General features: G+C 60.7%; 1 protein-coding gene across 1 annotated transcript; it reads right to left on the bottom strand.

The window, feature by feature from the left end:
- Positions 1-2,664: 2,664 nt before the first annotated feature.
- ONECUT3 (one cut homeobox 3) lies at positions 2,665-20,913 on the bottom strand (the record flags this gene model as incomplete). The annotated part of the gene is made up of 2 exons (XM_079114855.1): positions 2,665-2,957; positions 19,731-20,913. 2 exons carry the CDS (start codon positions 20,911-20,913, stop codon positions 2,665-2,667), a joined length of 1,476 nt encoding a protein of 491 aa, XP_078970981.1.
- Between the last annotated feature and the right edge of the window lie 4,744 nt (positions 20,914-25,657).

Here is a 25,657-nt window from a genome sequence, read left to right as displayed (position 1 = left end):
TGCCCCTGCAGCCTCGCCTCCCCTCCGGCGACCACCGGCCTTGCTGCCCTGACATTCAATACGTCTCCCACGGAACGGGTCAAAGAAACGACATGCCATCGTCTGCAAAATTATAATTTAACGGTATAAAGCTTCAAGTCACGTATTCCAAAAACTAGCTAAGGATTTTTTTTTTTTAATCACATAAACTATACATTAAATATTTTGAGGTATTTCAGAGAAATTGTCAAAGGCTTGAAGGAATTGTGCTGGAGGTCAGGTTCCCTGCATGGAAAATGATCTTTGGTATGGGATGACCAGGTGGGTCTTAGGGGCATTTGGGGTCCAGGCCTGACGAAGGGGCTGGCCAAGCTCGGGCAGGGCACAGGAGCCAGTGTGAGCATGTGTGTGTGTGTGTGTGTGTGTGTGTGTGTGTGTGTGTGTGTGTGATGCGATGGTTGAAAAGAATTCACGGGGACTGGGGGTGCAGCTCAGTGGTGAGTGCTTGCCTACCGTGTGCTGGGCTCCTTCCCCACTGCGGAGAAAGAGAAGAGAGAGAGAGGGATGTTTTTCGGAGGCTTCCCTTGGCCTGACCTGTCAAGACTAGAAGGTCCACAACCAGAAATGCCCAAGGGCAAGGCCTCCCTTCCAACGGGAGACGGGAAGTCCCTTGCTCTGGCCCTGGGATCTGGAAGGCAGGGAAAGGGCAGGGTCTCGCCCAGCACAGGAGTCCCAGAAATTGTCCCCTGCAGCCAGGCACTGTGTTCTATGAGGGGCATGGACGTGGGCAGCTCACTGCCTGCGAGGGGCACATTCATGTGGCATAACATGTTCTTCGACTTAAAAGTTCATTTTTTCCCTTCTGATCTTAAGAAAAATGAAAATGTTTTTGCAGGCCCTGGGCCTGTGGGCTCCAAGGACGAGGACGAGTTGGCGGCCAGGGCTGGGGAGGGAGTTCTAGTCCTGGCCAAGGGGAACTAGGGGGGTGAAAGGGGGTGAGGGGGCCCTGGTGTTGTGTTGTGAAGGGCGTTGCGGTGTCCGGGGACCACCCCGAGGCATAGGAGGCAGTGTGTGTGTGTGTGTGTGTGTGTGTGTGAGTGGCTGGCTGCGTTCCGTGTCTAATATCAGTGTGCATGTCTCTGTGTGTGTCACATGTGAGTCTGGGGCAGGGTCACTTGCCGAGTGGGGAATGGGGACTTTTCACTTTTGGGTTTCTGCCCCCAACACCCAAAGGTTCTAGAAGCATCACCGAGATCAGTTGCTAAGAAGCTGGGAGCACAGCGCGTCGATAAGGACAGAGGACACTCCACACACATCTTTGGTTCAAGAAAAAGGCACTCATCGACCTCGCTATCCTCTCTCCCTCTCATTCTCTGGCGCTCTGGGGGAAGGGCGGCCCCTGGCTGAGGCTGCAGGGAACCCTAGCATCCAGCACAAGTCCTTGGGGGAATCTTTGGTATCAGGTGTGATTTTTCCAATCACAGACTTGAACGTTGAGTGAGGTAGCCTTTACCTAGGGGGATTTCATTAGCAATGTCTCTTGCATTCTCCAGGGGAAGCGGAGGGCCCTCCCTGGGAGGCGGCCCACAGGTGGGGCCCGCGGAGGGGGTTCCTTCTGGCCTCTGGGTCTGGAACCCCAGGGAGCTGGGTTCCTGGGATCCAGCTGCTGGCCAGTCTGGAGGTCACCCAGACCAGACAGGATGAGCAGGGTGGGTGGGTGCTCATCTTCCTTTCTCACCCCCCCCCCCCCCCCCCCCCCCGCTTTTTGGCAAAAAATGGAGCAGGCAGATTCCAACGTCTTCAACACCGTCCTTCTCTCTGTGGAGAGAGATGTGACAAGCGCGAGGTTCCCCCACCATCTCCTGCAGGTGAGTTCTGCACCCCATGAGGAAGGGGTGGCGTGGTGAATTCCAGAGGGTCAGGGCAGAGGCCAGCACAGGCCTGGGCAGCTGGGTGCTCTGCGGCAGGGTCTGGGGGACCGGACGTCATCTTCCTGTTCCTGGGGTGCGTGGGTCCCTGGTCCACTCGTCAAGGTGCCTGGAGATAAAGTGAATAACCAAGGGTGCGGGGAGGGAGGCGTCTGGGATCTACCCGCATGTTGGAGCTGGACCCTGGCGGTCTGGGGTGGGGGCGGGAAGGGCGCAGGCCCGCAGGCCCCCTCCCCAGGCTTTAAGGCAGGCAATTCTTGGCACAAGGAGTCCTGGCCGCTGGGAGGGGCAGCTCTGGGCTGTGGGGCGCCGTCCTGCCAGCGGAGGGGGTGGCTTGGGGTGGGCGGGGGCACTGCAAGGATCCAGCTTGACGTGGGTTTTGGCGACTTCCAAGGGGCCGAGTTCTCGGGGAGGGGACAAGGGCACGCAGGGCGCCTCCTCCACGGAGGCGCTGGGGAGGAAGAGGGCAGGGCCCCTGCCTTCCTCCTGGGTCGGGGGTCTGGCGACAGGGGCTAGTTATTCTTAAAATTCCTTTTCTTAAATACCCGGTTTATATTTCTAGTATGTGCTTCTTGACCCGCTTTAGGTAACAACACAGTGAGCCTGGTTTTCCTCGAGGCCCCTGGGCGTCCTGGATCGAGGGGCTGGGGCACCCTTTCTGCCGACCCCTCTGGCCTGGGTGGGATGGAGGGAGGAGGGGCCCTTTGTGCGCTCGGGCCGGGGTGTGCGGTCCCCTCCCGGCGCGGCGCGCGGCGCCTCAGGCCTTGGAGAAGGTGGCGGCGGCCCCCGCAGGGCCCCCGGGGGCGGCGCCCGGCTCCTCGGCCCAGCGGTTCATGCAGCGGCGCCGCGCGTTCATGAAGAAGTTGCTGACGGTGTTGAGCTCCAGGCCGAGCTGCTGCGAGATGGTGACCTGCATCTCCTTCGACGGCCGCTTGTTCTCCTTGAAGATGGCGATCAGCGTGCGCCGCTGCAGGTCGGTGAACACCAGGCGCTGCTTCTTGGGCTGCAGCGCGCGCTCCTTCTGCTGCTCCTGCTCCTTGCGCTTGCAGGCTGCGGGCGCAGGGCCACCACAGCGCCACCGCGCGGCGGCCGCGGGGACCGGCCGGAGGGCGAGCCCGGAGGTCCGGCGCCGGGAGGGAGAGGGGCGGGAGGCAGCGGCGGTGGGAGGACAGAGCGGGGCGGAAGGCGGCCAGGACGGACAGGTGCAGGGGACGAGCAGGGACCGGGGAACCACGACAGAAGCAGCGAATGTGCAGAGAAGGGGTAGCAGGAAGGACCACGAGAGGGAGGCGGGAGGGAGGGAGCCGGAGAGGAAGGTGAGGACGGGCAGGGGGCGGGAGGCAGGTAGGGTCGCAGGGGGACAGAGAAAGGGTCACAGAGTGAGCACTCTCCACAGGCACGGGCTGGCCAGCTCCAATCCCCCGCAGCGTGCCCATCCCAGGGACCCTCCCCAGCCTCTGCCCCCAAGCCCCTCATCCTCCCCTCTGGATTCCTGCCCCCATCCCTCCAAGGCTAGGTTTCCCCTCCTTTCTGCAGCCCCAATGAGGGACGTTGGGGAACTGACAGAAATTCCACCGTGAACTATTCAATCACTGTGAACCTGGGTGGGAAAAGTGGCCAGTTAATCAGCCTCATCCCAAACCCCAGCTCCCAGATTCTGCGAAAGGCAGTGACCGTCCAGACCTTCCCCCTGTGGGGCCCGATGACCCTGGGGACCCCTGCCAGGCAGACACCAGAGTCCCCAGCCCCTCCCACAGGAGCAGGCTGAGACCTTAGAGGGGCAGACTTCGCAGCCCTTGGCCGCTGAGGTGGTCTAAGGCCGAGGGCTTGGAGGGGGCAGTGAGGGTGCGGGGCCATCCTGCCCGCTCCCAAGGGACGGGCCACTGCCCACCACTGCAGAGGCTCGGGAAGGGGAAGAGCGGGGAAGCCTGCGCTTGCTCACCAGCCCTGCAAAGCCGCCCTCCCCCCAGGCAGGGCCCGCTGCTGGGTGCAGTGGGTGTCGCCCACCAGGACTGTCTCCCCGCTGCCCGGCTGGGGAGCCTGTGGCCTCAGCTTCAGCCTGATCAGAAGTGCTCGGCGTCTATCCCCTCCCACGTGCCTTCTCCAGCCCCTTCCCCGTGCTCTGTCCTCCCCATGCGGACAAAGGCAGGATGTGTTAGTGGGTCCCTGCTGCCAGCCCCTCCTGCCAGCCTTGGTGACCTAGTGGGAGCACACAGCAAGGTGTTTGGTTCCAGAAGAGTTCAAACCAGATGTCCACCTATGTCCTCAACAATAAATGGGCAAGGGGGTGCCTGCCGTAATCCCGGCAGCTCAGGAGGCTGAGGCAGGAGGATCACAAGTTCAAAGCCAACCTCAGCAACATACTGAGGTGCTAAGCAACTTAGCAAGACCCTGTCTCTAAATAAAAGATAAAAAATGGCTCAGTGGTTAAGCACCCCTGGGTTCAACCTCTGGTACCACATGAGTAAGTTAAATAATAAATAAATAAATATTCCCTACCCCGTGACTCATTTCTTGGGGACAGGATTTTGCCTATTTAGAGTGTGAACTGGCACCATCTCTCTCACTCTCCCTCTGAGAAGGATGCGCAGAGCTTCTAATTGACTGCTTCAGATTTTATGATTAAGCAAGGTGGACACAAGTCACTGGGTATTTTAGAAAATTATCTAATGGGATGGAGAGAGTATTGAGAGGACTTGTTAAATTTCAGAAAGAAATAAACAAAACAGGGAAAGCTATCAATATTGTCAGGGGGTGAGAGAAACGTATCCATGAAACAAGATCATGGTGCTACTAAATAAAAAGAAAAATTAAAGAGAAAGAAAACGAAAAAGGGGGGATTGGGCTGTAACTCAGTGATAGAGTGCTTACCTAGCATGTGCAAGTCCTTGGGTTCAATCCCCAGCACAGCAAAAGTACAATAATAATAATAATAATATAATAGCTGGAATAAAATGATTTTATGTAAAGATTGGATGATAAAGTTAAACAAATGTCCCAGAAAAGAGAACAGAGTAGATGCAATGATGCAGACAAAAATTATCATGAAGTTAGAGGATGGTTATTAGCAGTTTTGTCATTTGATCAAGAGGTAATCTAACACTAGAAGAAGAGATGATCAAATAATGTAAAAATTAATTCCAGATTGAAGGATATGAGTCTTCTTGTTAAGAGTCTATCAGTTATTCACATCAGTGAATGAGAAAAGGCACTGGCCAAGACTCATCCTTGTGAAATTTCAGAGTACTCGAAATAAAGAAAAAATCCTGAAAGCTTCCAGAAAGGGAAGCCAGATGTTATACAAAGAATGGAGAATCAGAGCGACCTCGGGCTTCTCAGAAACAAAGAGAGTATAGGACAATACTTCCAAAATTCTTTTTTTTTATTAACCTTAATATTTAAAGTTTTTAAAGGCTGTGATTAAGCATATTATTTATATGTGCATGTGCATCCACACATGCATAAATGCTTCCAAAATTCTGAGGGAAAATATATATTCTGATAGAATTGCCAAATTTCCAAACATCAGGCATGAAGGCAGAATAAAGATACAGTCAAGTTGGCGTTCTGCATAGCCTTTCTCGGAAAGCTACTGGAGGATGTACTCCATTCAAATGCAGAGGTAGATCAAAAAAGGGAGATATGGAATTCAGGAAAAGTGATCAAACCTAGGAAAGAGAAAGGGGCCCCTGCAGGATGGGGATAGGGATACCCTGGAAGACCACTGGACGTACCCATCACAGACCTGCCCCAGAAGGGCAGCCCTACTCAAGATTGGAGCAAGAGCCCCTCAGATGGTTAAGAGGAGGTGGCCTGATAATCGAGAGAAATCCTATTCAGCTGGTTTGTGTTTTGTTGGGGAATGTGGGAAGAATTTGGGATTAGCAAGTATTAGCTCCTGGAGCATCAAACATTTCTACCAGGAAGAACATGGAATCCTAGTATTCTACGGGGCTCAGTTGTGGACAACATGCAAGAAAATGATAATAACATTAGTCACTGCATATTGATCTAGGCAAAAGGCTGCATTTGTACCTATACTGAGAAGCTGACAGAGGGTGGGGCCGGGTTGTAGCCGAGTGGTAAAGCATAGGCATATGTGGGAGGGACTGGGTTCACTGCCCTGCACCAAGATGCATCTATTTGGCACAGTTTCAGTGATGGACAGTGTACCAGGCAGCCTTTTGGTACGCAGCAGGTATGTTCACATGCATGAAAAACGCTGTACAGAAATGCCAGGGACCGCCTTGACCTCCTCAGGGCTTGGCCACCCTGCGAAGGTCTGCAGGGAGCAGGGGCAGGGATCAGAACGGCCCAGGCTCCAGCTGACAGGCCTTCCACTCAGCCGTCCTTCATTCATTCGCCAGCCACTTACTCCTGAATTCACACTTCAGTTGCAGCAGGGACAGACTTGCAGACCCCACGGAAGGCTCCCAGGACTTTGGTGCCAAGCCCCTCGGTGCATCCTACCCTTCCGTTCCTGTGATAATAGTTCCACAAGGTGTGAACCTGAAGGCGAGCCACTGGCCCGGCACCCTGCAGCCAGAGCTGACCTCCAGGGACCTTGCGAGGAGGGAAGCCTGGGTCCTCCGGGTCTCCATCCCGCGCCTAATGGGGACCCAGAGGCAGAGGCGGGGGAGGGGCTTGCGCAGCGGAGTCGAGGGAAAAACTTCGCGTTTTGTCGATCACAGCAGAAAGAGGCTCGGCCGTCCCCCGCCCTTCCCGGCGTTCAATCTAATTACAGCTCCTCACAGCCCCAATCGATCGCGCTCCCGTCGGAGCTGTTTACCGGGAGCGGCTTCTGTCGTTCGTCCCTTCCCCCACAGCCCCTGCGGAGCGCCAGGCCTGGCCAGCCCGGACGGCCGGCCCAGTCCAGCCTTCACTGGAGTGGAAAGGAGGCTGCGAGGGGAGCTGGGAGGAGACGCCCGACTCAGCCATTCCCGCTGACCACCCCAGGCCGCTGTGGCCGCACCTCCTGAGCCTCCGCCACCTCCTCCAGGTCAGTGTCAGTTCAGGGCACCTCCAGGCCTCCTCCTCCAACACCACCTCCTCCACCTCCATCTCCTCCACCTCCATCTCCTCCACCTCCATCTCCCCACCTCCTCCACCTCCAGGCCTCCTCCTCCAACACCACCTCCTCCACCTCCCCGCCTCCTCCACCTCCATCTCCCCACCTCCTCCACCTCCATCTCCCCACCTCCTCCACCTCCTCCTCCTCCATCTCCCCACCTCCTCCACCTCCATCTCCTCCATCTCCCCACCTCCTCCACCTCCATCTCCTCCTCCATCTCCCCACCTCCTCCACCTCCATCTCCTCCTCCATCTCCCCACCTCCTCCTCCTCCATCTCCTCCATCTCCCCACCTCCTCCACCTCCACCTCCTCCATCTCCCCACCTCCTCCTCCTCCATCTCCTCCATCTCCCCACCTCCTCCACCTCCACCTCCTCCATCTCCCCACCTCCTCCTCCTCCATCTCCTCCATCTCCCCACCTCCTCCACCTCCACCTCCTCCATCTCCCCACCTCCTCCTCCTCCATCTCCTCCATCTCCCCACCTCCTCCACCTCCATCTCCTCCATCTCCCCACCTCCTCCATCTCCCCACCTCCTCCATCTCCCCACCTCCTCCTCCACCTCCATCTCCCCACCTCCTCCACCTCCATCTCCTCACCTCCTCCTCCTCCATCTCCTCCATCTCCCCACCTCCTCCTCCTCCATCTCCTCCTCCATCTCCCCACCTCCTCCTCCACCTCCATCTCCCCACCTCCTCCACCTCCATCTCCTCACCTCCTCCTCCTCCATCTCCTCCATCTCCCCACCTCCTCCACCTCCATCTCCTCCTCCATCTCCTCACCTCCTCCTCCTCCATCTCCTCACCTCCTCCTCCTCCACCTCCATCTCCCCACCTCCTCCACCCCTTCTCCTACCCACCTCCACCTCCTTCACTTCACCGCCATCGTCATCTCCTTCAGTGTCAGTTCTTCCACTCTCCACTAACACCTCCTCCTCCATCATCTGTATCAATTCTACCACCATCACCTCTGCCTTCATCACTTCCTTCACCACTACCTCCTCCATCCCCTCCTCTCCCATCCCCTTTTCCATCCCCTCCTCCTCCACCACCACCCCCTCCATCACCTCCACCTCTCCCATCTCCTCCTTCTGCATCCCATCCTCCACACGCCAGCCTCGCCTGCACTCCCTCGGCCCCCATGTGTCCTCCAGCGGGACTCCACCACCTGCCCCACCTCCTCTGGCACCACTCCCCCTCTGTCCTGCCACCTCCTGTGCCTCTGTCCCCTTTGCTTCCACTAACCATTGCCAGCCCCTCCCTGCTGGCCCCTCTGCTGCCACCACCACGCCCCCTCTGCGTCCATCATCCTGGCCTCCCCACCCCTTGCCACACCACCAGCCTCTGCTATCACCACAACCTGCCCTGCTCTCTTGGCCTCCACCATGACCACCAGCAAGAGCACCCCACCTCCACCTGCACCTCCCACAGTCCATCCACACCTCAGAGCCCACCCCAGGCCCGCCTGCACATGCCCAGCACAGAGGCCACGTCCCAGGCTGTGGATGGAGAGGAGCCTCAGGTACAGCCCCTGCCTCTACCCGTGGGTTTGTGACAGCTGGAGGAGCAGCTGGTGGGACCGTCTTGTGGGACTCTTGGGGCTGGGGGACAGCAGGCTTGCTCCGGGACTGAAGGGGAGTCAACCCCAACCCGGCCCATGCAAGCCTCAGTCCCCTCATGTGTAAACTTGGGAAGGACGTTTCTGCAGTGCCGGCCAGTCACCCTGAGCCCTCCCACCTCTCCAGCCTTCCTCCAGGCACCCTGTCCGCACCTCTCCACTCAGCTGCTCCTCGGCCACACTGACCTCATCTGAGTCAGGCCTCAGTGCCTTTGCACTGGCTGTTCCCTCCCCCACAGTGCACCCCACCCCCTCCTCTCTCCCTGGAGGTTCATGCTGATCCCCAGCTTCAGCCTGCTCTCGCCTCTTCTCTGCCATATTTTCTTTCTTTCTTCTTCTTCTTTTTTTTTTTTTTTTTTTGCGGTGCCGGGATTTGAACCCAGGGCAATGCAAGGTAAGCACTCTATACCAACTGAGCTATATGCCCAGCATCCCCCCCACCATATTTTCCCTGGCATTCCTGGGAAATGACTCTCTCCAAGGACCCCATCAAGGAAGCTGCCTACTCTGGTCTGTCCTCCTGGACCCCAGGGACTGAGTCTGTTTTTCCTTTGCGTGCTGGGGATGGAACACAGGGCCTTATGCTTGCAAGGCAAGCACTCTACCAACTGACCCATCTCCCCAGCCCAGGGACTGAGTCTTTGAAACTAAGAGCAAAAGATCCCAGAAGCTCCGATTTCAGGATTTCAGAACATCAGTCGCCTCCACCTTGTCCTCGAGGGTTCTAGGAATGAGGAGCTAGGGCTGGCTCCTGGAGGGTCCTGGAGGGTCCAGCAGCCCTGGGAGGACACCAGCCATCATCCAGAAGAGACTGAGGTCTGTCCTGAGTCAAACTCGTACACAGGGCCCAGCAGACACGCTAACCGGGGCCTATGGGCAGCGTCCAGACTCCTGTCTCAGGGTGGCTGTCCCTTGACCTCCAGGAACAAGCCACAGGATCGGGGCATCTCCTGGAAGGGGTAGGGACACGTCCCCCCAAGGTGGTCACGTCCTTTGCCTGCTGGTCCCTTACTGTTCCCACTAGGTCCAGCAGAGGGGCAGCTGTCCTGCCCCAGCCTAAGCAAGGGACAGGCCTATTGGCTGTACAGGGGCAGTGGGGGGACCACAGGACCCCAGTTCAGGACGAAAGCCCTTTGGTCAGATCCCTGGGACTTGCCTCCACAGCAATGTCACCTCTTCTCCCTGCCTCTTGAGAAAGCTGCTGGGGTCAGCAGACCAGAAGTGCCCTAGGGTTACTGCCCGGTGTGGACCCTGCCATGGGGACTGTGCCAAGGCTTAGGCCAACACCCTGAAGGAGGTGAGGCTGAGCTGCTCCTGAGCTTCCGACCGAGTCCACCAGAGAAGCTGGGCGGGGCTCTCCCCAGCTCAGACCCTCCTCAGCTCTTCTGGCACCTTCCTGGAGAGGAGGCGTGGAGAGCTGACAGGAGTGGGGAGCTGGGCTGCACCTGCCCCTGGGGTCCCAGCACAGGGGCTCCCCTGCAAGTCCTTTCGCTCACCCCTCAGCCCTGGCTCCCTCAGCAGGAATAGTTCTAGGAGACACGGGCTGCTTGTCCCCTCTCCCTGGACTCTGCTGAGGGGACTGGCAGGTACTGGTGGAGGGCCCGGCAGGGTTGGGAGGTTGGGGGTGGCTCTCAGCCGGGGTTGGGTGGGGGTGCTGGCCTGGGTCAGATCACCCCTCCAGGATCAGAGAGAATCCCGGCTGCAGCTGGAGCTGGGGGTGCACCTGTTGGCCACAGTCCTCTGGCAGGTGACACTCTGAAAGAGGTGGCCTCCCTCCTGGCCCTCTTCCCCCCAACTCAGCCCCCTTCCCCGCCTGCCCTCCCCTCCACCCTCCTCCCCTTTCTCTTTCTCTCCCTCCCCACTCCTGCTTCCCTCCTCCTCCTCTAGAGGTCCTTGGTGGCTCCGGGTATGTGGGTGGTGAGTGCCTGTGAGGTGCAGTCCCTGCCTGCTCCCTGGGTCAGTGGGCTCCTCTGTGCTTCTGACCAGGACCATCCCTAGCTGAGCTGCAAAGGGGCTGAATCTGCAGCCTCAGCCTGCTGCTTGGTGTGCCTGGCCCTGCAGGACTCCCGGGGGGAGGGGGTGACGTCAGGACCACCCGAGGGAACCAGGAGCACCGTGACCACAGCCAGAGCACACCCTAGGCCAGTGGACTGGGGAAGTCTGGGTAGCTCCTGGGGCAGCAAAGGCAGGCGTGGCCCTGGGACAGGGCAGTGACCCTGGGCTCCGTTCACTTGAGCTCTGTGGAGCCAGAGAGGCTCCCTCTGTCTGCCCCCTACTCCAGGTCAGTGGGGACGCTGGGCTGGGCTCCATGGGCCAAGTGGCCTTGAACACTCACCCTGGGCTTTGGGCCTCCGGTTTCTTGTCTTACCACAGGCCCCACTGTAGCCCATGACTCTGGGGTCCCCACCTGCAGGTGGACACCAGGGCCCCACTGTGCAAGGGTCATGAGGGTCCAAGCCCACAGCAAGCCCTGCAGCTCTCTCCTGCCTCCCTCCTGGACATGGTGGACACCTGCCGTGGGGCCAGTCAGAGGCATCCCCAGGAGCGCCCCCGCGTGGGAGCAGTGCTCTGTGACCTCCAGGAGACACAGGAGCAGGGAAGCGAGGTTTCCCGCTGCGCAGCCTGGAGGGGCGCTTGGGGAGGCCTGACTCCCTGGGGTGGCCGTGTGTTGGGAGGGTGGAACTGGCATTGGGGACGACTGGGGAGGGTCAGTGAAGCCCAGAGGAGGCCAGGCTGATCCAGCCGCAGGGCCCGAGGCGGGGCACTGGGAGGCAAGGTCCCAGGCTGGCGGTGACAGGAAGGCCACAGGGGAGGGTGCTCAGTGGTAGAGGAAGAAACAGTCCCAGGATGCAGCCAGGGGCACGGGGGGCTGCCCTTCTGCTGGGCAGCAGTGTGGGGTGCTTCCCCCACCTGTGGGTTCACTTGGGCAAAGGGTGGGGAGGAGGGGGCAGGAACCGGAGACGCTGGCCCCTTCCTCTGGCCACCTCTGCCCTCACTGAGCTCCAGCTTCACTGAGCAGACAATTCAATACACAGCCTGGTCTCCGGCTGGGATGATGGCCGGTTTCCGTGGCAACACGTCCTGCCCTGACCACCAGCGGCCAGGCCCCAGATATGGGGACACTGATATCCCCTGCCCTGGTGGCTTGTCCCTGCCAGGCCCAGGGGTCCTGGGCATCCCCCACTGGCCTCTTCCAGCCAGAAACCCAGAGACAGGACTCGGCCAAGGTCTCCCATCCTCCCTCAGGAGCAAGGTCCAGGGCAAACACTGTAAATCCTGCAGCCTGGACCAGCCAGAAAGGGGGCTCACCAGGGTGGACAGGGTGTGGAGCTTTCTTAAAAAGAGGGTTCAGAGCCAGGTCCTCACACTCAGTGAGGCCCCAGAGGCCTCCCAGCCCTTACCAGTCCCCACCCTGTCCCTTCTCTGCCTCCAGTCAGGAGGCCAGTGTGCCCACCTGCAGCCAGCACCCCATCTTGGTAGAGACCCACCTCCCTCTCTCCCACCCACCTCCTCTAATGGCATATTAATGGCCCCACTGTAATTTAGTTCTGAACCTTTCAAAGACTTACCAGGGCAGCGGGCAGTCAGCACCCTCTCTGCCCACCCCCACGGCTCCCCCAGGGTGGGGGCAGGGGGTGACTCATGGACAACATCCAGCCCCAGGGACCCCCATTCGGGCACCCTCCCTGGGGGCAACCGACTTAGTGGCCCAGGTGCACACTGCACACACACACACACGCCCACACCTGCAAGGAGCTTTGGTTTTCAAAAAGACATTCAGGATCTGACACTGAGAAATGAATTTGAAAAAGATGGCCGGAAAGGAAACAGATAAGGAACCGGTCAGGAGAGGCCGCTCACAAAAAGGGACGGGGCTGACCCAGCATTGCAATTATTAGGAAATTAATCCACAGATAAACACAGCAAAGTGACCCACCCCGCCCCTCCTGGCTCATTCCCTGCAGCCCTGTGGGAGGGCAAAGGATTTTAAACAGCCTACGTGTGGGCAGGAAGAGGAAGCAGTTAAATAAAGAATGAAAAGCAAATACTAGACTACTAGGCAGCCAGCAAAAAGCTCTTTTCATGGTGGACTCGCTGGCCTGGGGAGGCTCATATACTTGAGGCTCTTGTTTACAGTTTTCTCCCCGGCCTTCTTTCTTTCTTTTTAATCAGACCCCAGACCTTGGAAAAAGGAAAGGAAAAATAAAACAATTGCTGCCTCTTTCAGTGCAGACCCTTTGGGGAAGAACCGGAAAGCCCGCCTCCCACCAGTAAGGAGGGATGGCAGCCTCTGCTCATCTAGACTTGGAGGCTGAGGCAGGAAGATGGCAAGTCGGAGATCGGCTTCCGCCCCTGAGGGAGAGCCTGTCTCAAGCTTCAGAAATGAAAAGGGCTGCGGATCTAGCTCAGCGCGGTGCACCTTGCCACTGGGTTCAATCCCCAGCCCCGTGAAAAAGAACAAGAATAATCTGGAAACTGACGTGTCACCTCTTTTTAAACAGCTCGGACTCTTCTTTAAAGAACCCCGGGAAACGCTGCAGCAGTAAGAGGACGGGGAGCCGGCGTGCTGAGCGCACCGGCGCCGCCGAGGAGGCCGCGGGCCGAAGGCTGCGACCCCCCCCCCGGGGCTCCTCCGGGGTGGAACCCGGCGCACTGAGGGCCGCGCTCCGTCTTTGAGCCCTTAAGTGTAGAGGTCGCGGGCAGCGCAGGGGTCGCGGTCTGCTTCCGCCCGGCCTCTCGCGCCCAGATCCCTCGGGGCTGCCGAGGGCTCCGGAGGGCGAGCGCGCACCGGTGCTTCTAGGTCGGGCTCTCCGCGAGGGTGGAGGCGCAGAACGCGGCGGCTCCAGAAGGACTGGGCGGCTCTGCAGGGTGGGCCCGACAGACTCACGGGCGTCCCGGCGAGGGTCCCGAGAACGCGGGAAGAGTGGGCTCCCGTCGTCCCCGCCCAGCGTCCCGTTCACCCTGCGAGCAGGCTCCACCCGCTCCCAGCGCCCGGGACTGTTCCCCCAGGCGCGGGAAGAGCTCGACTGGCTGACGCACGTGGAGGCTGGACGACCTTCAGCCACCCGCGCGCGCCGTCTCCAAACTGCGCAGCGCTGCGCCTGGAGACAGGTCTTCAGATGCCCGCCGGCCTCTCTGCTGCCTCCAGGTGCCAAAGCTGTCTGCAGGTGGTGGGGGTCCAGAGTCTGGGTCTGCACACCTGTCCTGTGAATGCCTACCCTCGCGGTCTCCCCGGCGTGACACCACAACCCGCAGCTCTCCAGCTGCCGTCTGTCACCCACGCATCTCTCCGTTCTTGTTTCTCTGCTGTAACTTTGTGCCTTTGGGTGTTGAGTCTGGGGGCCCTCACCCAGACATCTACCCACCTGGCAAGGCTCCAGGTGAAAGGATGGCAGTTTTCTGTCTCCACACACATCTACACCTACTTGGCAGAGGGGAAACTGAGGCTGCAGGTGTCCTGGGCCTGCCCAAGGTCAGGCACACCTCCCAGCCCCCGACTCTGGGCCCAGCCTCTCCCCTCCCCCATTAGTGCGGCCTTCATATTGATCAGGGTCTATATTTAATTAAAAACTTGATCCAAACCAGCTTGAGCTCCTTTGGTTAAGCTGGGCCGCTTGCTGCTACACACAAAGAGGCTGCAGGGGCCTGGCCTCACTCCCTACAGCTGCCCCAACTTCCCTGCGTCCCAGCCTTTGTCCCCATGGATCCCCCCAGTTAGAAGTGCCCTCCCTGTCCATGCAGGAAGATGAGAGTCAGAAGAGATTGGACAGGAAGCTACCTCCACATCTCAAGGGCTCTGAGAGGGTCTCATGGAACTGTGGGGAGCGCCAAGCTGCCAAGTACCCACAAAAGGCCCCCTTAGCTTGTGGGAGAGAGAAGAAAGGGGTGAACGGAGAAGACCAGTAAGGAGGTGACTGCAGCAGGGTGGGGTGGGGTGGTTCAGACTAGAGTGGTAATGGTTGATAGGGAAGAAACAAACACAGGAATGGGAGAGAGATTTAAAGAGGAGATGGGGGACGCTGGGTCAAGACTTAACCTAAGGGGACTTAAATAAAGGGGCTGAATAAAGGGGCTGAATATCAGCCCATCCTCCTGCCAAGCAGTCAACTCCCCAGACTCATCTCTGGGCTCCTTCAGTGATATGGGGGATGTGGAAGTGACTGTTCTACCAAGTCGCTCCGATGTCATCACAGAGAGGAATTATTGTGCCTGGCCCTGGTGGGGGCTGGACCTCCAATGCTGGGCCCAGGCTCACCTAGGGGCTTGGCATTGGGAAAAGGCAGAAGAGCAGGGACCCTGGTCGACCCAGTTGGATGGAAGAAGCTGAAACCTGGCCCTGACCCCTCTCCTTGGGGACTCTGGTGGGAACTGCTGTCCTCTAAGGACCTGGAGGGGAAGCACAGGCCCCACTGCTAAATGAGTGGCTCCAGGAAACAGGAAAGGTGGACCTGGCCACAGTCACCCAGCACAGGGCCACCCAAGCAGCCCGTAAGCTAGACAGCGCCGTGCCCAGCGGGCGCCCAGCTCCTGCTCTGGCCTCAGAGGGCTTCCCCACTCCCAGCCAGCTCCAGGGAGCCCTCCCTGCGTGACTAGGCGGTCAGGGTGCTTGGGGCTGCCCAGCCTGGGCTCAGCTCCACGAGGCTCAGCAGGTAGAGGAGCTGGAACCCCCCACGCTCCCCCATTATGGAAGCTGAGGCTGCTGGAGCCTGGCTCTGAATCATAAAGGGGCACGGCTTTGGGCAGGTGCCCTCCTGGCCCTCAGCCTCAGCTTTGCTTGTCTGTAAAGCGGGCACAGTACCTGCAGTTAATTGAAAAGGGAGTGGCATAGACCGCTGCATGTCTTACTTCAGGAGTGGGGATGAGGACCCAGGCATCCCAGGTGACCCCACCCATGCCCACACTGCCTTCCTCCCCTGCATCTCCACTGGACCCCAGGCATGGTCCGAGCTTGTGCTCCCTGAGAGGGAGGGCACTAGCTGGGGACACCAAAGTCACACTGGGCTTCATGCATGGTGATCGCTCCTAGATCCGGCACTTACAGCCTGCCCTGGGAATTCCCCTGTGGGTACCTGCAGAGTCCCTCCAGGCCCCACCATGGGTCTCGGGCTCACAGATCCCCTCCAGCACCTTGGCCCTTGACTCTCTGAGGGGTCATTTAATTCCATCTATTTCTGAGATGGGGAAATGGAAGCTCAGACTCCTGCCTGAGATCATTCAGTCAGGGATGCCGCCCCGGTGACCCGGGTCTCCAAGGTCCCCAACACTGGTCTGCTGCCTCCTGGGGCCAGAGCTCTCTTCTGGGGTGTCTGTAAGAGGTGAGGTCTTCACAGAGGGAACGGGGTCTTTAAGAGGGTACAGCTGTCTCTACCCAGACTTGCAGCTGGGGCCTCCCCTGTATCAACCCCGTCCTGAATGGTGGAAGCAGACTGGGGTTGATGTACAGAGCGGGCCACGGAGCCTGGGTGGGGCCGACGTGCCCCTCTTTCCCTTTCCATTCCCAACCCCTCTGCCCACCCAGTGCCAGAAACAGCTCTGGTTTTGATCTTCCGACAATTTTCCCATCTAGGGGCCAAGCATTCCATTGGCCCTGGGTCCCTCCCTGCCCTGGTTTTCCTCACGATGGTCTCCACCATCCCTCAGGGATTCTGGGCTCCACCTCAGCACCCTGCTCAGGAAGAAGCAGGAGGAGGAGAAGGACAAAGACAGGGCCCCCTTTTCCACGGACCCCATCTGATATTTTGTTATGTATATGTATATTTTTCTGATCAGTTACAAAAAAATACTTTTCCTCCGGAGTTGCAATTTAAACAATATTTGAAGATGGCCGAAGCTATCGACCCAGGCACGGTGATGAATTAGAGACGGTAATTCGAATTCATCGACCGTCCCGCCCCTCCCCCAGCCCCTCTCCCATAATCACAGTTTGCGGGGGAGGGGCCTCTGCAAGGAGACCCTGGGTGAAGCCCCCAGCCCAGTGGGAATGGGGTCGGGGGCTGCAGACTGGGGCTTGCTGGCATTTGCAGGACCCAGAATCAGCTTGTCACAGTCAGAACCTGGCTCCACCACCAAAACATGCACGTTTTACAGATGGGCAAAATGAGGCACACGGAACCGGGCGCCGGCCTGGGACTCAGCTCTTTAGGGGATTTCCTGGGCGTCTCAATCAGACAAAGAAACCGCCGGTTTCCTCCTCCTCCCTGCCCAGACTCGGCTCTCACCCCTGCTCCGCGCCTGCTTTGTCTCCCTCTGGCCTTCCCTCGCGCCTGTTGCGGGCTGCTCTTCGCCGCGCTCCTCCCTGCAGTTCTCTTTACTTTCTGCTTTCTGTCTCCTCCCCGATGGTCCCTTTCCTTCCCTCTCCTATCTGCGCGCCTCTGTCCTTGACCTTCGGTGTCCCTTCTCTCCCGCACCTGGGAGACACTCGCGGTTCAGGGACGAGTGGCTGACCTGCGGCCAGCGTCAAGAGGACTGGGGCAGAAAGTTCTGGGACGGGGCGGAGGCCGTGGGAAAGGTAGGAGCGTTTGGCCGCGCTGGGAGGGTGGAGGCAGGGTGCGTCTGCCCCGCGGGGCTGGAATTGTGCTGAGGCCGGTGGCTGAGCGCCGCGACTTGGGGCGTCTGCAGGTGCTTGGGGCTGTCGCCTTGCAGGGCGGCTGTCGAGTGGGGACGCGCCCTGCCGCCTGCCGCTAACCGCACGATTTGCCGCCACTTAACCGCTCTTCATTTGCGCAGCGACCGGAACTAAAGGCCTCGGCCGGAGCCTAATTACCCCGCAGCCTCGCCGCCTCGGACCTCGCGGGTGCAGGGTGCAGGTGTGCGCGCCCGCAAGGGGCGAGGGAAGGTCAGGCTGGGCCGCCCGGCAGACCTGGGGACAAGTCAGTGGTCCCGGTTCATTAGGTTCATTATGTCCCAGTGTTCTGCCGGAGGCCCAGTGTGTGCGGAGCCCTTCTCACGCTCCTGTCGCCCCAGGCTACTGAGATGGCCTCCATTCTAGCTAGTTTCCTAAATGGGGAAACAGGCTCGGGAAGGTGAGACAGTTCCGCGTTGGCTGCAGAGTCAGGAAGAGATCCAGAACTCCAGCGTGGCCTGTTTCACTCCGTAATCACAACAGCTGCAAGCAGGCACTGCGGCCTGGGGACCAGGCGGTGGACCGAGGAGCACAGACCAAGGGCTGGGGCACCCGGCAGTCTCCACGCCAAGGTGGCACTGTTCCCCCAGCAGTGCCCTCCTTCCCAAGGGGGCGTGCACTTCTGTCTTGGCCGGGTGATGCTCTGGGTGATCTGTGGGCCCCCCAAACATGCCATTTGAATGCCACTGAAGGGTCATCTTACATAGTAAGCTGCCGTGGGAAATGCCACGACTCTGGTCAATTCAGGGTGCACCTGCGGTGGTGCAGCGTCCCCCAAAGTATGCCCTGGATTTGGGCACGGAGGCATATAAAACACCTGGCTCAGTGACAGCGGCTCACTCCTGGAGAGGGCTCCCCTTCCACAGAGCAGATGGGATGTGCTCTCTGCCACCTGAGGTCACACGCATCACACGCTGCAGGCCGCCATTGTGTATTGATAGGACTGAACATCCACAGTGAGACCACACGTGCCCCCGCATGTGTCATGGGAACAGGACACAGTGGTCCAACCCTCACCGGAAACTGTCCAGGTTCTAGCAGCCGTTTCTAACATGGCCCAGCAACCTGCTGAGGGATATAGTTGTCTGCCACATTCAAAAGGCAGTTTATTTCCCGGTGACTCCAAGTGGAAAATCCAAGAATCCCATATGAGGCTCCAGCTAGACACCTGGTTTTCAGAAGGGGAAACTGAGGCATGCCTGAGTGTGCTGGCCTCCAGGAGGCTGTCCAGTCTGCCTGGGTGTGAAGAGAACAAGGCTTGGGGGGGGGGGGCTGACAAACCTGGCCCACCCCTCCCCCAGCTGGCATCTTCTTCCCCACCCCCTGCTTGGTGGGATGAGCAGGGGTGCAGTCAAACCCTGCTTGTCTCCTGGCTAATGGGGAGTCTGGCTTGAGCCCCCGCCTGCCCCCACCCTCCTTGCCCTTGTGTGCTGGAGAAGCCGATCGATCTGGCACTGGAAGCTGCTATTGTCCCTGTGGCAGGGGTGTGCAGCCCCCTCCCCAACATGGCTAGGGAAAGACCTCCTTCCTAGGCCAGGAGCTCTCTTGCACCCTGGCAAACACAGGATATAGGGTTCTGACCTGGGTTCCTGGAGACCCAGCTACGGTCAGCGGGAAGGGAGGAGAAATGGGGATCCCCAGAAGGCTGCTGCCTGGACGGGACTGAGAGATTGAGGCAACAGACAGAGAGAGGAAAGAAGGAGGAGGAACTGGAGAAATCCTGGAGCAAGCTAAAAATAAAGAGCAGTTTGTCGGGACAGAGGGATGCGAAGTAGAAGGGAGAAAGACCAGAACTGCAAGGTGGGCGCCCGCACCCCAGCCAGGAGCAAACGCGGGCAGAGGCGGGGCTAGACTCGGGTGTGAAGGCCTCTGGGCCGCCAGAGCTGAGGGTCCCCAGGGCCGCCCCTCCCCCGCCCATTCTCGGGTGACCTTTGCCAGCGGCCGGAGTGGGGGAGGGGGCTATCGATCGCAGGGGCTGAGCTACAAAGAAGAGAGCGCCGGGGCTGGGGCTGAGCACCGACTCCATGGCCCGGGGCTGGACGCTCAGCGGTCCCTCTTCTTGGGCGCGTCAGGAGGAGGGGAGTGGCACTGCTGACAGCAGTGACTTGTCCGGGGACACAGCAGCAACACCACCCCTTTCTAGGCGCGCACGCGATCGTGGACACACACACACACACACACACACACACAATGAACTACACTGAGCCATGCTTCGGGGAGCGGCTGGGACCCTCCCAGCAGTCCAAAAGGACTAGGGACCCCTACCCGTCCGGAAAGGGCAGCGGGGTGACAAGGTGGAGGGAACCCTCGCAATTCCTTTCTCCCTTTTGGTGTCGGTACAAACCCGCAGAAGCGCAGACCGCAACCTCGCCTTCCGTGAGCCCGCCCGGACTAGCAGGGCGCCGGGTAGGAGCGCAGGGAGAGGGTCCGGGCGCACTGCCGCCTCGCGGCTTGTCGCTGGGGAACCCAGAGCCCGCGCTCTGGGATCGGGCGGTGAGTGACGCGCTCCTACCTGCGAGGCGCAGCGCCGACATGCGCTGGAACTCCGGCTCCTGCAGCCACTTCCACATCCTGCGGAAGGTCTCGCGGCCCGACTTGAGCTTGCTCCACGGCTTGGGGTTGCGCAGCAGGTCGGAGAGCGTGCCCTGAGAGCGGCACAGGATGCGCTGCGCGAAGATGGCCTGCGGAATGCTGTAGCGCTTCAGCTCCGCGGTGATACGCTGCGCCACCTCCTTGGTGTTGATCTCCTCGGCCGCGGTGCCCGCCCCGGGGCCGCCGCTGCCTCCGCCTGGGCCGCTGCCGCCAGAGTGCGGCCCGTGCGCCCCGGCAGCCGCCAGCCCTCCGAGCGGCGCCAGCAACCCCGCGGAGCCTCCGCCGCCCGATCCACCACCACCTGCACCGCCTCCGCCTCCGGGCAGCCCTCGGGCCAGCGCGTCCTCGGCTCGCCCCAGCAGCGCGGCGTGCGGCTCGAAGGCAGCGGGCGGCAGCAGCTTGTCCCCGGCCAGGTGGCCCGGCGCCCCGTAGGCAGCCAGCGGCGGCGGTGGCGGCGGCGGCGGCTGAGGGGCGCTGTGCAGCGCCGGCGGTAACGCGTTGGGCAGCGGTGACAGCGGCGACCCCATGGCGGGCAGCTCCTTTCCATAGGGCCCGTAGAGATGGCCCACAGAGGCGAGCGCAGCACGCTCGTCGCGCATGAGGGTGAAGCTGCCGCTCACACTGGCAGCCAGGCGTTGCGGCGGGGGCGGCGGGGGCGGCGCGGCCGCCGGGTGCGGGTGTGCGTGGGGGTGGCCGGCGTGCGCTCCAGCCACGGCCGCGGCAGCGGCGTGCTGGTGGAACTTGTCGGCTACAGCTGCGAGAGGCGGCAGGTGCTGCAGGGGCGTGAGCGTCGTGTAGGTGCCACCCAGACCTGGCGCCTCGCAGGCCATACCCATGGCTGGGTGCAGAGGGCCCGCCAGCTCCCCGCGGAAGTCGGCGCCGCCGCCTGCGCTGCTCGCGCCGCCCGCGCCCCCGGCGCCCCCGCCGCCGCCGCCGCCGTCCAGCAGGCTGGCCATGCCGGCCACCAGACCCGGGCGCCCCGGCGCCACCAGGCTGCGGTGCTGTGCCGCCGCCGAGCGCGCGTGGCCCGGGCTCAGCAGCTCGCCCGCCTGCGCGTGGGCCACACCGTGCAGCCCCCCCAGGCTCTCCAGGCTCAGCTCCATGCTCCGCCGCCGTGCGCTGGCCGCTCGCCGGCTCGGCCTCCCGCCCGACGCGCGCGCTGCTCGGCGCCGGCCTGGCGCGCTCAAGGCCGCTGCATGGCCCCCGCCTGCTCCCCGGTGGCTGCGCGCGAGGCTGCCCGGCTACGCGGCGCACGGCCCGGCCCGGCTGCGAGCACGGCCACCAGGATGTGGCGGGGGAGCAGCCGCTGGCGCCCGGGCCCGGGTCTGACGTCAGCGCCCCCGCCCACCGGCTCCCGCCGCCGCTGCCTCCTGCCGCCTCGCTCTCGGCCCGCCCCGGCCCCCTCGAGCGCGAAGCAGGCTGGAGTGGGTCAGCCTGGCCGGAAGGGGCCAGACCCGGGGTTCTAGGTTCGGTATCCCTAAGCCTTTCCGGCCCCCTGGGGCCGCCGGTACCGGAAAGCTCCCAGTACAGAGAATGGGGGTCTGAGGACAGTTTCGGTCAAAGGGAGGGCAGGGGGCCTCGCCTCTGAGTCTATGCTTTGTGGTTCTTCCCAGAGAGCCTGGAATGTGACTTTCCTGCATGGATCCTAGTTCACCTCCTCAGAATACCTGGGTGTGTGAGTGATGGACTTTCAGAGATCTCCTCTGCCCCCTGCACAGAACCCCAGGAAGAAGGTGGCTTCTGCAAGCTCTACCCTCAGGCATACAGGGAGTCACAGTGCCTCTCACATGTCCTTTTTGGGGGAGAAGTGGGGAAAGAGGGAGGTCACAGTCTACCTTGCCCCAGGTGTCAACATCAGCCAGGTGGACCTCAGTTTCCCCAAATGTGCAATGGAATATCCAGCCTCTGGGGTTCCAAAGGCCCTTCCCAATTCCAGGGTCCTTCTACTTTCCTCCCATCCCACGTGCCCAGAGCCGGAGGGTTACCATTCACGATTACCTGTCACCCTCCAGCCCAGAGAGGCTGAGGACATGTCCTATTTCCATGTCTCTGGAGTCTTCCCTGGGTGGGGAAAGCCAAGGTGCTTTTCACCCCCTGGAGACAGGCAAGGTCCAGGGTCATCTTGGAAATGGGATAAACAGAGGGGCTTTCTATAATCAGAGAGACCTCTGTAGACAAGATCCCTCCAGGGAATGAGATGCAGGTCAGAGAGGAGGGTCCAGAGTGCCCAGGCCCCCCTGGAGGGTCCTCCCATCTTGGAGCCTGAGTCTGAAGGTAGGAGGGTATCCAAAATGCAGCCCCAGCCGTCCTCCTTCCCTCCCATGACATCGTCCCCAGGGTAACCCATTTGGAAGTAGGGGTCTAAGTCCAGGGCCAGGGAAGACCCAGTCAGGGGCTCACTGCCCCCTACATGCAACCTGCTGGGCAACCTCAGGCTTTCAAAATGATCCTCTGGCCCCTGTGGACCTGGCTGCACATTGGAGGGTCCGTGACCAGCAGTGTGGCTAGGCCAGACACCATACCAGTCTTCTACAGTGGGGAGAAGGGTGAGGAGGGTCTGTGCTATCCCCAGGCAGGGAGGGGGCTGTGCCTGGGTGGACTGGGCTGTGGGGGGCAATGGTTGATCCAGCACCTGAGCTTGGGGGTAGAAGTAGAGTGGTGTGCTCCAACTCCCGAGTGGGACAGGGCTAACGGGGACCCCTGTTAGTGCTTGGTGCTTAGGACTGAGCATCCAGCGAGCACCTACTCTTTATCAGGCACACTCCCCTCACACCACCCGTTCCCTTATGGTTCAGACCCAGTTTGTCCCCTCCATTCTGGTGTTGTCCAAAAGCCAACACCACCCCAGCCAAATACAGGTCCTCGGACTTCCCCACTTCAGGGCTTGTGTACAGTTTCAGGTTGTATACATCATCACACTTTTCTACTAGGTGGGGGGCCTGGTCTGGGCAGGTGAGTTTCCCCCTCCCCTTTCAGCTCTCGCAAGGCGGGACGGGGGAGTCTGGCTGTGCTTGGGCTGACTCTGAAGTCCCCAATTCTACTTAGCAACAATCACAGATAATTAAAAATAATCGTGGGTTCTAAAAATCAATCAACTGCTGTACAACTATAACATCCTGGGCTCAGGGAAGGGGAGCTGGGGCTTAGGTCTCTACGGGTGGAAACAGAGAGGGACGTTGTCCCCAGATGCCAGCTGTGGGCAGCTTGCTGGGGAGGCATTGGGGACGATCTGGGCTTCCTTCTTTATACATCTTCTACAGCCCCATTGTTTTCATTTTTATAACAAGCACTGTGACTTTTCAAATGGGGAAAGCCACCATTTGAAGGAGAGAGTTGGATCTGGACTTTGAGATAGTGGCCGCTTCTCTGCTACCTCAGGATTGCCCCTTACAACTGAAAGGGGCCTCCCAGCTCCTGAACTGGGCCTTGTCCAGGTGTGTCCAGTCCTCGCTCTTAGGTTGGGGAACTTGGGCTCCCTCAGGGGCAGGGATCTGGCCCTTTGTAGAAGCTGTGGTCCCACTAGAGAGATGGAGCAAAATTTTGCTAGTCCCTAGAGGGCAAATGTGGCCCTCTGGTGCCAGGGGCCCCCAGCATCAGTTCTTAGTAATTAGTGAAATAGAATTGAGCCGGCCATGGGGCAGGCGGGTGGCTGGGGCGTTGATCGATCCAGGGTCATTAGGCAAATTGCGGGAGGGGGAGGGGTGTGCTGGATGGGGGCAGGGCGCCCCCATCCCTGTCCCTGTGGGACCTCAGACATGTCGCAGAAGTTCTCTGGCCTCAGTATCCCCTCCGGGAAAATTGGAGATTGACTCTAGGCGCCAGCTTATGCGCCTAGGGGTGCCTCAACTCTAGCTGGGCAGTGCCGGGCAGACACCCACCCTCTCTGTGCCAGCCCAGACCTGAGTGAAGCCGGGAAGAGCAGCCTCTGAGACCTAACCCGAGGGCTGTGAAAGTCGGCAAGGGAAGCACCCGCTGAGGCTCGGGGCTTCTGACTCTGGAGTCCAGTGGGCTCTGTCGCTTCCACCACCAGAAAACCACTCAAAGCTTGAATGTGGCTTAACCGGTATCATTTATCCACGGCCATCCCTGTTCTCAGCTCTCCCGTGGCAGCTAAGAATATTGGGGCGTGGGGGTGGGCGCCCGAAGTTTCCCTTTCCGGGCCTCTCCGGCTGTCTCCGCAGTCCGCCGCGGATTCCTTGGTTGGGTCTGTCGCCTGAGGAAATGAGAGTCACCAGCCACCGTCACCCTTCTCCCCTTTTATTGGAGCGAGGTTTGACTAAATCACGGAGATTCATACCCGCCCCACCCGCTGGAGCCAGAGGTCCGCACCGCCGCTTCCTCAGCCCCCGAACCTGCGGGCGCCCCAAGTCCCGGCCGCCAATCCAGGCGCGTCCCGCTGGCTGCCGCCCGCACCCCGCCGCCTTCGTTCGGGCGGGGTCGGGGCCTGGGTTCGGACGGAGGAAGGGCGGACTTTTCGGCCCGGGCGGGCGGGCGGCACTGCACGGAGTCCGCAGGCTCCACTCCTGGACGGCGGCCACAGGAACGTCCCCAGCGTCGCACCCCCCGTGGGCCGACTCCGGGGTTTCGCCTCCGAAGGGCCCAGCGTCCCGCGATTCCTGCGCGCGGTCGGGGGCGCCGGGGCCCGCGGCGTGGATGCTTCCCGGGCTCTTCCGCGACAGCTGCGCCGGATCGATCCCCGCGCCCGCCCCGGCTTCGTCGCCCCCGCCGCCGGCGCGCGGCTCCATCGAATCCTCCTCGCTCTTGGGCCGCGCTGCCCGCCGCGCGCTCGGCAAACACCGCACTTGTTTGCTTGGGGCACCGGGGCTGGGCGGCAGGGACGAGGTGGGGCAGCCCTGGGGCCCGCGTCCCCTGCCCCCTCCCTCGGCCCGGAGCAAGCAATTAGAGAAGGGAATTCCGCCCGCTGGGGAGGGCGCAGGGGGACACTGCCCTGGCCGCGCCTCGGTTTCCCCACCCAGAAAGTGACAGGCTGGGCCTGCGGTGTCCGAGTTCCGGCGAGGGGAGAGGAAAGGTTTACCCAAGATCTGTCCGGTCTCCCTCGCCCGCTTCCCCTGCTTTCGCTTCCTCTGCGCGCCGCCTGTCGGGTGCAGATCCCGGCGCTGGATAGGGGTCTGAGGCGCAGCCAGGTGTGGGTGGGGACGGCATTGCGTTCCCTCCCGCAGGCCCGGACCCCTTTTTTCTCGGCTCTTTTGAGATCGTCTCCCCGCACCGTGCGCTCAGCAGAAAACTGCAAGTTTGTCCAGTCTGGGAAACTGAGGCCAGGTCGGGCGGGGTGTTGGCTGCAGTCCCTGGGGGTGGGGAAAGGAACCGGACGGGGCAGAGAGCTCCAGGGCTCCCTCCCCCTGAACTCCGCTGACCCTGCGTGGCTGCGCATTGCAGGCCGCGGACTTCCCCGGCGCAACGAAACCCGCGTGGAGCGCGTCTCTCAGGAGTCACCCAACTGCCGCCCCGGCCCGGGTGTGCTCCTGGCTTCGCTGAGCTAGACCCTGTGCCCCTAGTTTGCCCCGTTATCACTTAACCCCCTGAGCGCCCTTCCTGGAAGGCAGGTCCTTTGACGATTAAAACCGTGGAAAAAAATTGTATGTATTAGTCCCAGTGTTCTTGCAGAAAGCCAGCCGGCGGATCTTGGAGCACAGCGCTGCGGTTGGGTGGCGGAGGCCCGGGGCTGGATGAGTGGGGCTGTAGACCGGTGGCCCTCCCAGATGCAGACTTAGGACGGGGTCCCCAAGCCAGAACTTGCCTGGGTGGACACCCTGATGTGTCCAGACTGTGAACAGGACTGTAGAAACGTGAAAGGACAGGCACTTGTGTTCCACACTTGGAGACCAA

The sequence above is a fragment of the Sciurus vulgaris genome (assembly GCF_902686455.1).
Source record: "Sciurus vulgaris genome assembly, chromosome: 16".
NCBI classification, from domain to species: Eukaryota; Metazoa; Chordata; class Mammalia; order Rodentia; family Sciuridae; genus Sciurus; species Sciurus vulgaris.
The sequence above is the reverse complement of the archived record's forward strand: the minus strand, read 5'-3'. Positions and strand labels throughout refer to the sequence as shown.